General features: G+C 38.6%; 1 protein-coding gene across 1 annotated transcript in view; it reads left to right on the forward strand.

Annotated features, from left to right (window-relative positions):
• The first annotated feature begins 2870 nt into the window (after window positions 1-2870).
• The window catches only part of GTF2A1 (general transcription factor IIA subunit 1), a 38182-nt gene continuing 25942 nt past the window's right edge, over window positions 2871-15110 (forward strand). The window contains exons 1-4 of the mRNA XM_053697349.1: window positions 2871-3378; window positions 6726-6827; window positions 12124-12310; window positions 13869-13933. Coding sequence (XP_053553324.1) covers window positions 3349-3378; window positions 6726-6827; window positions 12124-12310; window positions 13869-13933 — 384 coding nt within the window. The 5' untranslated portion in view covers window positions 2871-3348. The remainder of the gene's footprint in view (window positions 3379-6725; window positions 6828-12123; window positions 12311-13868; window positions 13934-15110) is intronic.

Consider the following 15110-nt stretch of genomic DNA (forward strand, 5'->3'; position numbering starts at 1 on the left):
GGCTGGCCCGAGAGCCGGGCAGCCTGGATGTCTTTAAGTTCTTACCAGCCAGAGAGGTCGCAGCTCACAGGGGCTGGAGGGGTTGGTGCTGTTCCAAGAACGCATTGTAATTCCTGTCAGCATGAGGAAGGAGATGTTAAACAGGATTCACGATGACCACTTAGGCATTACAAAGTGCAGAGAAAGGGCAGCTACAGCTGTGTGGTGGCCAGGGATCAGCTCCGACATTGCAAATCACGTGTCTAAATGTGCCTTTTGCCGGGAACACCGGCCTACTCAGAGAAGAGAGCCCTTGATTTCTACTCCGCTGCCTGCGGGGCCATGGCAGAAAATAGCTGCTGATTTGTGTGAAACTGCACGGGGAAAAAGTTCCTTGTTGTGATCGACTACTATTCCAGGTATTGGAAATTGCACTTTGAATGATATCCAAGTCAACGCCGTTATCATTTGTCTGAAGAGCTTGTTCGCCCCGGGTGGGGCATTCCAATGGAGCTGGTGAGTGATAATGGCATGCAGTTCGCTTCTACAGAGTTCAGTGCTTTCAGCAGGGAAATATGAACTTTTGTACATTCCACGTCAACTCCACATTACCCGCAGGCCAACGGAATGGCTGAAAGGGCAGTTCAAACAACAAAGTTCCTTTTAAAGCAATCTGAGCCGTACCTAGCCCTCTTGTCATACAGGGCGACGCCCATTCAAGTCACCGGGTTTAACCCGGCACAGCTGATGCTAGGACGCCAGATTCGCACCACTTCACCCTCAGTGGGTGTCTTCAAGCCGACTGGCTCTGTTCCTCGGGACGAAGTCCTTAGGAGGGATGAAAAGGCCAAAAAGGGCTATTGTTTCTTCTATGACAGGAGACATTCTGTCAGGCCTTTACAGGAACTAAATGCGGGGCAAAGTGTCAGAATTAAACTGGATGATGAGAAGAAATGGAAGACGCCTGCTACGGTAATTGGACGCTCTCTAGAACCAAGGTCTTATGCAGTCCTTACTGATGGAGGGACGGTTACACGCCATAACCGAAGACATCTTCAGCCTGTACCTGAGAGTCTGGAATTGGATGCCTCAGTACCACCGCCGGTGGGATCCCCTGTTCTAAGAGAGGTGCCTTCCCCTCAGCAAGATCACAGCAGGGATATGTCCTTGCCTCCAGCGGACTCTTATTCACCTTCTTCTGTATCAGAGGACAGTTCATGCAAAGTTACATCAAGCGGAAGAGTGGTGAAACTTCCGGCCCGATATAGGGACTGACTTTAGCTAGAACAGTGACCGAAAGTATGGGCAGAATAATCCCATGGTCACTGTGGACTAGGGTAGTCTACCCCAATGTCCAAGTCAGGATGTAATTAATGTTGTTTATTTTTCTGTAACCAATTTGCTATATACTGTTCAAAAATGTTGTTGTATGCTCTTTGTATACTCTTGTTTTAATTTTGTTTATTTAAATGTATGCTTCGCCCTTTGAAAAGGGGGAAGATGTGATGAGAGCAGGAAGTGATGTCACTAGTTTGGGGGCGGGGCTTAGGTCCGGTAGTCTGTGTCGCAGTTAGTTAGTGGAATCAATCTGACTAGATGTACGTTTCTGTGCTCTGTAATAAAATAGAGTTGTACCATCATTTCTGTATCCTGCATATGTCCTGCATCTCATGACAAGTGCTACAATGTGTCCCACAATCTTTAGTGTAAAAAAATAATAGTTTTATATACATATATCCAGTATGGCCTAGCACTCATGGTCGCCGTTGTGTACCGGGGTGCACTGCAGAATATTAGAATAATACCAAATGAGGAAGGCACTCTCCGCATTTAACCAAGGGTAACTTTTTATTCCCTTAATCTGACGTTTCGGGGTGTTATCCCCGTTTTCAAACAGACTTACAACTGGATAAACAAATAAATCTGTCTGTCTTTATTTCAGGCTGCAAATACCCACTGTATATGAAATAATGAGCTGCACATTTGTTTTTCTTCTGAAAAATGATAATAATAATTACAATAATATGTGGTTAACAGGACTGCTACAGGATGAGGAGTCTGGGCATGTTGACAGAGCCAGAAGTCTAATCTGATATGAGCTTGATGCTGGCAGAGTGCTTATTATATATTTGTGCAAGACCTCCCAACCACCCCGGATTGTGTGGAAATATTACTGGTTGGGATTTCTTTCCCACCTACAACACCTCTAAACAGGGCAAATGTTTCTGGCTTTAAGGACTTTGCCCAAGACATGGATGATTCCCTTGACTCTCCCATTGGAGCCCTGCCCAAAAAAGGTTAGCTTCCTACCTCAAAAAGCCTCCAAGAAATGTAGGCTATGGTATGTGGGTGAAAGAGGGGATGCAGGGTCAAAGAGCCTGCAGGGAAAGGGGTAAAATGTAATAATGCCATTATTAATGGTATGCAGCTAAAATAGGGGATGCAGGTCCAAAGATCTGCTGTAGACATGTAGCTGCAGAGCAAGGGCTCTGGTCTGATATGGGTACCAGCCTGCAGGGCCTGAAGTCAAATGTGATAAAATAACATTATTAATTGTATGTAGCTAAAAGAGGGGATGCAGGTCTAAAGATCTGATCTGATATAGGCAAAAGGCTGGAGATCCAAATATTAAAGGTCTGTTATAGGCATATAGCTCGCAAATAGAATAGTTCAAGGTGTCTTATTGGAGGTCTAATGAGGACATATGGTGCACTGCCTATCAAACGGAGGGTAGTCCAGTATTTACTGTACACAAAAATTAGGCCGTAACCGATGCACATACGATGAGCCAGCACCAGTACAGTCAACGCCTTTTGGACTACAAATCCCAGCATGCATCGCCCCGCCCCTTATTGACGCACCATTCTCGCGAGGTATCCGCCCCCGTGACCTGGTGGCCGTGTCTCGGCAGCTCGATCTGTCGGTATATAAAGGAGAGCGACGACTGAGAGCAGACGGCTGGCGGCGGCGGCCCCATCTAACCCATACCGGAGCGGCCACCGCGCGGCTAGTAACACTCATCCCAGCAGGATTAATACCCCGAGGATTTTATCACCCTCCCTGTGTCCTTAATACCCCCTAGTTGTACCCAGATACCCCAATAATACCCCCCAGTGCTGCAGCCACCACCAATCCTTTTTCTATTTATTGGATCTTCCCCCTATAACCCCTTGGTATTTGCCCCTGTGGGGTATCTGCTGTTTTTATTGTCTGCCCGCCTTTTTTAACCGTTTTCCCCCCCGGGCAGCTGTTTTTATTCCCGTGTACAGTGCTACAGACTCCCCTCCTTGGGTGCTGGGTTCCAGGGCAGTGGGTGCCCTCTCTGAGGCAGGGAGAGGGGATATTTAGGGCCAAGTTAACTGTTTGGAAATGGCGAACTCGGCTAACGCAAACCCCGTGGTAAGCACCCTGGGGTAGATCCGCCACTCTAAGGGGCAGCAGTTTAATTACCTTGGCGGGAATGGTTAGAATGTTTAATTACCCCAGTCTGGGGCAGCAACACCTTGTGGGGTCAGAATTACATGGGGTATTATATACAGTAGACACCATGTTACCCCACTAGGGTATTCCCTTCAAGGGCATTACTATTGTGTTCACAGTCGTTGGCATATTTTGCCCCATCTAGTGGTCCAGGGGGGTATATTGGTGACTACAAGTCTTATACCCCATTCTGGGACACCATCTGGTTACTATATAGCAGTTAAATGCCAGGCTAGGGGCAGTTAATAGCTGGTGTGTGAAAAAGGGGTAACCCCCCTGTGCAGATATTAGGCTCTTTTGTTGCATTAAAGCCAAGAAATAAAAAGCAGCTCTGACTCCATAGTGTAATACATGTAGCAGTCTCTCCATCATGGCTGCCTTCCCTGTACTGTCTTCCCTGGCTCTGCCCAGCCTCCTGCAGGCGGCCCTGGTTATATAGTCCTAGCGGCTCCTCTCTAATATAGACTCTGCTAGGAGGGTAGGTGCTTGTCCCGGTGACGTCACTGCTCCCCCTCCTGGAGGTTTATATTGGAGGCTGCAGCTGGGAGGAGGCTCACATAGCTCCAGGAGGAGACATTCAGCCTGGCTGTCCCTGTATGTCACACAAACTGGCTCAGCTCTATGGCACCTGTATAAAAAGGATATTTTATAGGATGTATAAAAAATATTTATTGCCAGTATTGTGTTTATTTATTGTGCTCTGTATAAAGTCTTGTGCATAGCTATTCACCAGAAGAGTTTACGGTTTCATTTTAAAATGTTACAATTAAATATTTAGGTTCTAAATATATTGTTGGGTTATGACAGCTGATTTTATGTGTTGGAATTTGACATTTGTCCCTATTGTAATTATGTTTAGTGATTAGGCTTGCATGGCATACTAGATACATTGCTAATGTAAAAGATAATTATGACTAGTCATGCAAGGAGATTTAGCATAACTATGTAATTTTTAAGTTATGTATACAAATATTTACTTGTGAGAGCTTGGCATATAGTGCCCTAGCTCTATACCTATTTAGAAGCTGGCATTGTCCAGAAGTAACGTTCTGCATCTCCTGTCATTTTTATGAAGCTACAGATTGGTAAATATGTACAATTATTTGCTTTTTTTTGTTTTGTTTTTAAACCACTGGCAGTAATTATTGATGATAGATATAGATAGATATATAGTTATACTGTTACAATTCCAAGTCATGCTTGTAAAATGACTTTTGGTTAATAGACTAGTAGAAGTATTTATTTGTAAAGAACTATCAATTATTTAGTGCTGGATAATACAAGTGTAGGTTTACGATCAGATACATAAACCTAAATTAATACAGGAAGCGAAGGTCCTTGCTCGGAAGAGCTTACACTCTACAGGTCACGTTTTGAAGTAGAGCAGAATAATTCTATGTTATATGGCTTTGTACAGAATTATACAAAATTATATCTATATCAGAGAGAACACTCTCTCACCTTAGTATTTAACTGCCAGTGGGTCACTGAAAGGGGAGTGTGTCCCGGAAACGTCACACTTTATAAATTAAACTACACTTACTAAAAGGACCAGAGAGTGCCCCCTTATGAGATATAGATTAATATATTGAACTGTCTTATGGTTATGGGAAATAATTGTATAGGTAGAATATCTGTTTTGGGCTGTCTACATATGATGCTGTTTGACAGGCTGGTATAGCACTTAGTGGCAATGAATGAGGGCTATTATTATTATTTATTTAGTATTTTATTCACTCTGTGCCTTGCAGAGCTATGCTTAATATGTTTAACAGTCAAGATGCCACTTTTTTTTCCCTTCATATCTTTTTTTATTTTTTTCTTTAATCTTAAAGGGGCAGTGTGCTGTAAAATGTTCTGCTCTTGTATTTGTTCCCAGTGTACCTGCAGGAGTGTATTCAATTGCTTTACAAATACATCCTTTTTATTTTGGCATTTGAAATATCTGCTTTTACCTATGGTATTCCCAGCTATACTGATAATATCAATACTTTTAACTATTAGCTATTTAAAAAAAAAGCTATATAAACATAATATCCAGAAGAAGAAATAACACTTCCAGATAGGTAATAAAAATCCTGTTCTCTATGGATTGGGCTTTGTATACAGACAGAAATCGGATAAAGAAGTGTGTGTGTATAGAATGGGATCAAATAAAACCCGATTCCCCTGTAAGTTCAACTCATTTTAATGGGTTGTGGTGTCAAGGAAGTCTTATTTCATAAATATAAATAAACCTTAATGAGCAATTTATCATACATTTTATACTCTGCAGCTTGCATAGCAAGTCATTGGAAACAAATTTCACAGTACACTGTCCCTTTTAATATGTTTAACACTTAACTGAATCGGTTATGTTTTCAGGCTCTTAGTGTAGTAGTGTATCTTCCATCTGCTTTAGAAATAAACCCATTTGTTTCAGTATCCTTTCTCAGTTTTCAGACGTCTTTGCAAATTTTGTAGTTTTAGCTTGCTGTAAACAAAGTTTAAAGGGACAGTCTACACCAACATTGTTTTGTTTAAAAAGATAGATAACGCCTTTACTACTCATTCCCCAGTTTTGCACAACAAACATTGTTAAATTATTATACTTTGTAATGTTTAAACCTCTACATTTCTGCCTGTTTTTAAGCCACTACAGACAGCCTCTTATCACATGCTTGTTTTATTTGCTTTTTACAAGAAGACTAATTCATGTGTGCTATATAGATAACATTGTGCTCTCTCCCATGGAGTTGTGCAGGACACGGCACTAATTGGCTATTATGCAAGTCAATAGATAATAAAGTCATGTGATAAGTGGGTCAGTCTGCAGAGGCTTAGATACAAGGTAATCAGAGGTAGAAAGTATATTAATATAACCCTGTTGGTTATGCAAAGCTGATAAATGGGTAATAAAATTATCCTTTTAAACAATAAAACATTTGTAGTAGACTTGTCCCTTTAAGGTACACTTTTTTTTTTTTTGAGAAGGTGTTTCTTTAAATAAAAAAATAAAATAAAAAAACTTAAAATGAATGTTATCAGCTCTAAATAAAACCTTACATTGGCACCTGCCGTAGCTAAACCAGCTCTGATATCTGTAATAGTTTTTATACAGCACAGTTTTCTATTATGGCAAGTTATATGCTAATATTTTTGTGGGTTTAATACCTTGCAACATACCTAGATATCAGGATAGTGATAGTGACCACGATTTAAGGAGATTCTATTCAGTTTGCATGTTGCAGTGTGACTCATGTGTGTGTTTTTTTTTTTTCCCCCAGCCTAAACTTTACAGGACTGTAATTGAAGATGTCATTAATGATGTACGAGAACTTTTTCTGGATGAAGGTGTTGATGAACAAGTCCTTATGGAACTTAAAACGGTGAGTACAAGTTCCCTATGTTTTAGATGCATTTAAAGGCCCACTGTACAGTGACATGGTGTGCGTGTCTGGTATGGCCTAGCATTCTCGACAGCCGTATTAATACCGGGGTGCATTGCAAATACTTCAATGAAATAAAGAAATGGAAGGCACTCTCCGGATTTAACCAGGGGTAATTACTTTAATCCCTTTTAGTATCGTTTCGGGGATATAATCCCAGTCTTCAGGCAATTGTCTGAATAGATGGCTTCTTTACCATTGTTTTTGTTATTTGATATAGCTGGCTTTTCAAAGCTTGTAAAATAAATGTGATAATAAAATACACAAAGTGAATCGTGAAACAAAAAAGTCCAAATATAAGGATATGTAACTCTTCTAAGAAAGGTCTCTTCGCTCTTCTGCTGTCCTCCGTGTGTTCTCAAAGAAAAGGAAACAAGATATGCAACATAGTGTAACTCTGTAGCCACTTATAGTGCAACAATTCTGCTTGTTTAACGAGCGATTACTCACATTTGTTGGAGCTTATGGACAAGCTCAGGGTAATGCGCACTCCCACTTTATACTGGTGGGAAAACAGTACTCTCAGGCAAATCTTATAAAAGCAAACATTTATTAAAATATATAAAAAGCATCACAAATGCTTTTACAACACCTCTTAGAAAGGGAAACTGAGTAATAATGGCTGTAAAATTACTCAAAAGAGTAGATGCTAGTCCTGGATGGAGATGGATGGACAAGCAGAATCTTAACCGCTTAGAACCACCACTTCCCAGTGCCAGAAAGACCGCTCCTCCCTCAGGTGAATAAGCAGATGTAAAGACGCAAGAGTGTCAATTCCGACGTACGTTTCGCTGAATCAGCTTTTTCAAGGAATAAAGTGCGCATGTCCATGAGTCCTTTTAAACCTCTAATTGATGACAGAAAATGGAAACTTGAAGTCTGTCCCATCTTGAAAAAGGGCATCTCTTTTAGAGTGTTGGTACCATACTTATTCAACCAATTATAGGTCTTTTTGTTTGTCCAAATAGATTTTTATATATATATATATATATATATTAAGATAAAACATGTTACAATGATTTGTTGCTATGAAACATGTTACAATGATTTGTTACTATGAAATACCATCTATCGCAATATTTTTGAAATGTAAAATAAGACATCCAATCCTTACTCATTTACAAAGTATACATTTTTTCTTTTTATGTTAAATGGTTAATACCATAGTTTCCGATAATATTAGATTAATAATTATATTTGTAACCAATTTGTGTATATATACATATTCAGACCCACTTGGTCCATTGGAAACAATGTATTCCATCTAGTGGTCTTATATTGTAATAACAGTCTCCCTTTTGTATGTACACACTCTTACATTTATATTCGTATACCTATTTTGTATACAGAGTATGCACTGGACTGCTTCAATATATTATATATTACATTTCTAGTGTCTTTTTATTGCTACAACTTATTGAGGTTTTTATATACCATTCACAGAAAAAACTTTCACAGAAAGTGATGGATTTCAAAATCCTTATTTAGTCCATTAGGAATGAAGCTATCCATAGTGTGTATCCACTTCATTTCTAACCGACCCAAAATATTCTGAATATCTCCTCCCCTCCAATTGTGTTCTAGTCTTCTGATACCTAGGAATTCCAGATCACCTACCTTCCTGTTGTGTTTTCTATCAAAGTGTGCAGACACGGTGTGGTTTTGATATCCCTTCTCAATATTATAGATATGTTCGTTTAATCTTGTTTTTAAAAGTCTTGAGGTACGTCCTATATAGATTAGATTACAAGAACAGCGTAAAAGGTAAATAACATTTTTACTGTTACATGTAATAAACTGATATCATATTCTTTCTTATGATCCGCTGAGTAAAATTTATTACACAGTTTTGCGGTCTTTCATCATTTTACATGCATTACAGTATTGGCATTTTCTAAAACCTATTTGAGATGGTAATAGCCAATTTTTCATGTTACTATTTTTGGCCAGTTCTTTGTTGCTATGGGAAAGTTGTAATTTCAAATTAGGAACTTTTTTGAACATCACATTTGGACCATCACCTAAAAATTCAACTAAACTAGAATCCCTTGAGAGTATACCCCAATGCTTCTGAATTATCTTCCTCAACTCACTACTTTGTGTACTGTGTTGAAAAATCAAGCTATTGGCAAGATTATGTGACCCTCCCATATTGTTTTTATCTTTCATTTTATATTGCAATAACTCAGTCCTGTCCATATTTGTTACTTCTATTTTCTCTTCTAAAAATGTATTTGAATATTCTTTTTCTAAGAATCGTTCTTTTAGAATTGCTGATTGAGCCCTAAATACCTCCTTATCTTTACAATTACGCCTTAAGCGAACAAATTGACCTTTTGGTACGTTTTTTTAGCCAATGTTTTTGATGGCAGCTATCCAGGCTGATATAATTATTTACGTCTATACTTTTGAAATAATTTTTTGATTTTAGTGTATCATTTTCGATATAGATTTCAAGATCAAGGAATTCTACCTTGGTTTTACTGTAATTCCAGGTCAGGGCTACCTTGAATTCATTGTTTTTTAGATATTCCATAAATTCTAAGAGCTGACTCTCACTCCGACCAGATTAAAAACAGGTCATCTATGTAGCGGCGATAGGACAATTCCCTATATATAATTCCCACTGGGTGCAATATCTGGTGTCCTATCGCCGCTATCTTAACATATATATATATATATATATATATATATATATATATATATATATATATATATATATATATATATATATATATATATATATATATATATATATATATATATATATATATATATAATCTATCTAATCTATCTATTTGGACAAACAAAAAGACCTATAATTGGTTGAATAAGTATGGTACCAACACTCTGAAAGAGATGCCCTTTTTCAAGATGGAGGGACAGACTTCAAGTTTCCATTTTCTGTCATCAATTAGAGGTTTAAAAGGACTCATGGACATGCGCACTTTATTCCTTGAAAAAGCTGATTCAGCGAAACGTACGTCGGAATTGACACTCTTGCGTCTTTACATCTGCTTATTCACCTGAGGGAGGAGCGTTCTTTCTGGCACTGGGAAGTGGTGGTTCTAAGCGGTTAAGATTCTGCTTGTCCATCCATCTCCATCCAGGACTAGCATCTACTCTTTTGAGTAATTTTACAGCCATCATTACTCAGTTTTCCTTTGTAAGAGGTGTTGTAAAAGCATTTGTGACGCTTTTTATATATTTTAATAAATGTTTGCTTTTATAAGATTTGCCTGAGTACTGTTTTCCCACCAGTATAAAGTGGGAGTGCGCATTACCCTGAGCTTGTCCATAAGCTCCAACAAATGTGAGTAATCGCTCGTTAAACAAGCAGAATTGTTGCACTATAAGTGGCTACAGAGTTACACTATGTTGCATATCTTGTTTCCTTTTCTTTGAGAACACACTGAGGACAGCAGAAGAGCGAAGAGACCTTTCTTAGAAGAGTTACATATCCTTATATTTGGACTTTTTGTTTCACGATTCACTTTGTGTATTTTATTATCACATTTATTTTACATTATTTTGTTGTTTGTTTGTGATTTTTGGTATATTTATTATATGGCTTTTCAAAGCTTAAATATTAAAAAAAGCCTACCCAAAAGAATCCGAACGCTAAACCTCAATTTGTACTCACCAACTTGACTCCGGTGGTGCTCCCATCCTTTCTTCATGGTGGTCATTTTCTTCCATATAGTTATATTCTGTATTATGTTTTTAAAGTATGACGTGAGTGTTCCCGGGGGGAGTATAGGGAAGACACTACGTAGGTGTATGCATCTGCAGGAGTTAGCTGGGTGTTCAGGGCAGTGTAGTTGACATGACGTAGGCGGTATTAGAGAGTTAGCTAGGCGTCCCAGAGGGAGTACACACTCAAATAGGGTAAATGAGAGCGCTGGCAAAGCTCAACCTGTGGAACTTAAAAAGAATATGTAATAGCAAAATATATATAAATATTCACAAATATAAAAGTATATACTCAGAACACTTTTAGATTGGCCAATCAATTATTAAAATGAATGATAAAAAAAAATAAATCATAAATTGTCTCATGTTAAATAACAGAGGAATGTGAAAATGTCTCAAAACACAGCAAGGTCCCAAGGATTATCTAGGGGTAAACTCTCAAATTACTGTATCCCAAGTCATGATTGAGATCCCAAAAAATCATGTCCAACCAGATTGAATAAAATAGCAGGGAATCTTTACTCTGGAAACATCACCTTTGTGTATATAGTAAACATATTCCCAAGGAATATAAAATTATATGGAGGAAAGAGACAACGTTGTGGCAGGCAGAGTAACTGCTTCATAGCATCAAATGATTCCTACTCATTTTGAAGGTCTTTCTCTCAAGGTAGAGAAGTCTCCTGACTGCCAAGGTTGAAGCCAGATGACACCTTCTAAGGGTTACAACTACAGCGGATTACGGCGGTCTGATACGACTGATGTCCCAGTAGTCCAAAATTATTTTATATGGTAGTTAAACATGAAACACGTTTCAGCCGTTTTCAAGCATATAACTGCGAACTGATGTGCTCCTTAGAATAAGCTGTAAATGACCTTCTGCACCTTTTCTATATCATGCAGTAGGAATGGTGAAAATGTTTAACATTTGAAGTCGGCTGAAATGTTTTGCGGGTTTGGTGTCAGCCATGTTTGTCTACAGACTCTACACCTTTTCTGTGGAAAGACTTTGCAGAATGAGGCGGGTAATGTAGGTGTAATTGGTTAGGTTGCACAGGTATTATTTGAAGTGTTTGGTTTCAGTGAGTGCACTGTCTGCGCTGTTTAGGAACACATGCGCACCCCACCCACAAAAGTGGCAATGTTTTGCTGACTTATATCGCTCGTCAGCCCTTTGCGGGTTCGCCCCTTTTAATAGAATGTCGATGCTTTGAATATTGGGGCCTTAGTTTTGATCACACTGTGTATGAGATAAGATGAGGATTATGTGTAAACCCAGAGATAGGGTAATGGGGATCTACTCTTCCTGCAATTTCAACCCATTTCATTGAGTTGTTGATTTCAATTCACAGAAATTGCTCATTTAGGAACATTTTGTAAAATAAATAGCTGTCATACTCCAACTTATGAGTCATTGGAACACATTAAGGAGAAACAAATTTTATAGTGCACTGTCTCTTTAAAGCCTGTCTGTATAATCTTTTCAGCACCACTGCTTGGGATTGAACTCTGAGTGCTCTGAATTAACTTGTTTTGTTTTCAGCTGTGGGAGAACAAGCTGATGCAGTCTAAAGCAGTAGACGGGTTTCACTCTGAGGAGCAGCAGCTTTTGCTGCAGTCACAACAACATCCCCAGCAACATCACGTCCAGCAACAGCATGTCCAGCAACAGCACCCAGCGCCGCACCATACACAGACCCAGCAAGTCCTCATACCAGCTGCACACCAAGGTCAGGAGTACCCTTGTAACTCTGCAATTTTGTGTTCTTGCTTGAGAGGGACATGAAAGTCCAAATTAAACTTCCTAATTTACTTCCATTATTAAAGGGATAGTCTAGTCAAAATTTAAACTTTCATGATTCAGAGAGCAGCAACTTTCTAATTTACTCCTGTTATCAATTTTTATTCTTTCTCTTGCTATCTTTATTTTAATGTAAGCTTAGGAGCCTGGGTAGCGCTTGCTGATTGGTGGCTTCATTTATACGCCAATCAGAAAGTGCTATTCAGGTGCTGAACCAAAAATGGGCCGGCTCATATACTTCTTGCTTTTTTAAATAAAAATACCAAGACAACGAAGAAAAATTAATAGAAGTAAATTAGAAAATTGCTGCTCTATCTGAATCATGAAATTTTGATTATACTGTCCTTTTAAATAGTGCACAGTATCTTTGTATACACTTTCTGTTGTACCTGCTCCTTCTGAGCATGTGCAAGAGTTCAATGTCTACATATGTCTGATTTTCTGATGGAGGTCACATGATACAGGATATAATCCCAAGGGAGATCCAGCACTAAAGCAGAACAGGTGTGAACGTCAAAAGGTTACTGCATACCGTACAAAATATCAGCTCAAAGAGGCAGCACGATCTAGTTCATCAGCAAACTTATTTTATTCTTTTTTTAACCAGGTACAAAATATCAGGACTATGTTTTGGGTAGAGACATGATTAAGGGTTAACAACCCGAAACGTAGTCCTGATATTTTGTACCTGGTTAAAAGGAATAAAAAGTTTGCTGAAGAACTTGATGGTGCTGCCTTTTCTTTGAACTCTTTGATACAGGTGCATGGAAATAAAAATTCATAGTAAGTGTGATTTGTGTGTTTTATTGTACATTAGTGGATTAAAGGGACAGTCTAGTCAAAATTAACATTTCATGATTGATATAGGGCATGTAATTTTAAACAACTTTCATCAAATTTTCTTTATTTTCTTGATATTCTTCGTTGAAAGCTAAACCTAGGTAGGCTCATGCTAATTTCTAAGCCCTTGAAAGCTGCCTCTTATCTCAGGGCATTTTAACAGTTTTTTTTACAACTACAGGGCATTAGTTCATGTGTGCCTTATAGATAACATTGTGCTCATGAACGTGGAGTTACCTAGGAGTCGGCACTGATTGGCTAAAATACAAGTCTGTCAAAAGAACTAAAATAAGGGGCAGTCTACAGAGTCTTATATAAAAGATAATCACAGAGCTAAAAAGTATATTAATATAACAGTGTTGGTTATGCAAAACAGGGGAGTGGGTAATCTATTACACTATCTTTTTAAATACAAATTCTGGAGTAGACTGTCCCTTTTAAGCAAGTGTACTGTATTTAATTGTCCTTTTTCAAAGGACTTGTTGGCTGGTACAAGCCATAGACCCCTACTGGTGCAAAATGTAAGTAGGTTTGGTCACATGATTACTTCGGGGGTATTATTAAAACATACTTTGGAGCCAGGTGTGCCTTATTTTAGAAAGCAGCGTGTGTATCAATGAGCCTTAATAGTTCTTTCTTTTCTGCAGCCCATCAGCAACAGGTCCTTGTACAAGACCCCAAGTTGATTCAGCACATGACTGCACAAGGAATGGTATGTGCTGCTCATGGTGAACCTAGCAATCTGTTTGCAGAAATTGGTTTGAAAGCTGTTTTTATGCTGGACATGTATTATCATTTAAAAATTCGTTTTTGTTCTGATTTTAGCATTTGTGTACTCAATGCAATAGATAATACTTTCAATGCACAACTTTCTTTAGGAATAAATCTGGTGCCAATCAGTACCGCATTAGTTTAACCTATTTGCAATAGCTGCTGTAGCCTGTGTGTCAGTTGTCACAAGGGCTTCCAGGGCAGTTGGAACAAGGGGGTTTCTCTAACAGTGAAGTATATGCTATTTCTGCATATGCCTTAGGCGTGCGGCAATAGTGTGGTCTTGCCTCTGTCAGACCGTGTTTCTACAGCCTTGCAACAGCCAACGTAAGGGTAAAGCAGCCATTGCAAAAGGGACAATCTCTACTGTACTTTCGTGCATATCAATCATCATCATTTACCCAATAATGTTTAACCCCTTCACTAATGTGAATTTCAGAGAAAAACGTGCCCAAAGTACCGGAGAATTTTTAGCATTTTTGCTATCACTCTGCTAAACAGAAATAGAGCCTTGAATTTTGTGGGTTGTTTTTAATATATAGACAACCCAAGGTATTGATCTAGGCCCATTTTGATAGACTTCATGCCACCATTTTGTTATCAAATGTAATCGTATATTAAAAAAAAAAAAAAAAAAAAAAAATCGCATTACTGGAATTATTTACATACTGCTTGTGAAGTCCTAACACAAACTGTTGTAAAGGATCCCTTTTATTTAGAAATAGCAGGCAAGCGTGTCTTTGCCATTGGTTTTTGAAGGCCGCTAATTGCAGCTGAGCACCACACTTCTGAAATTCCCGGGTGTGAAGGGGTTAATTAGCTGGTACGGGTAATAGTATTGTAATGTAGTTATTATCCTCCCACCTGACACTCCTCACCACCTTCTTAGGTACTTAAGATTTTTTTTTTTATATTGTCGTGCAGCACCCGCTCCGTCCCTCCTTTTTTCAGAACTGCAGTGTACTCTAAAATTATCTCCCTAATCCTGAAAGATTCATTCAAAATAAGTAGGTTAAAATCCTTCTGATCTGGCACTTTTTTAATAAATAAGTATCTTGCCATTGTTGAATATGCACAGATCACTGGTCATTTGCGTTTACTGTGCATATGTACAATAG

The sequence above is a fragment of the Bombina bombina genome, chromosome 1 (assembly GCF_027579735.1).
Source record: "Bombina bombina isolate aBomBom1 chromosome 1, aBomBom1.pri, whole genome shotgun sequence".
Lineage (NCBI taxonomy): Eukaryota > Metazoa > Chordata > Amphibia > Anura > Bombinatoridae > Bombina > Bombina bombina.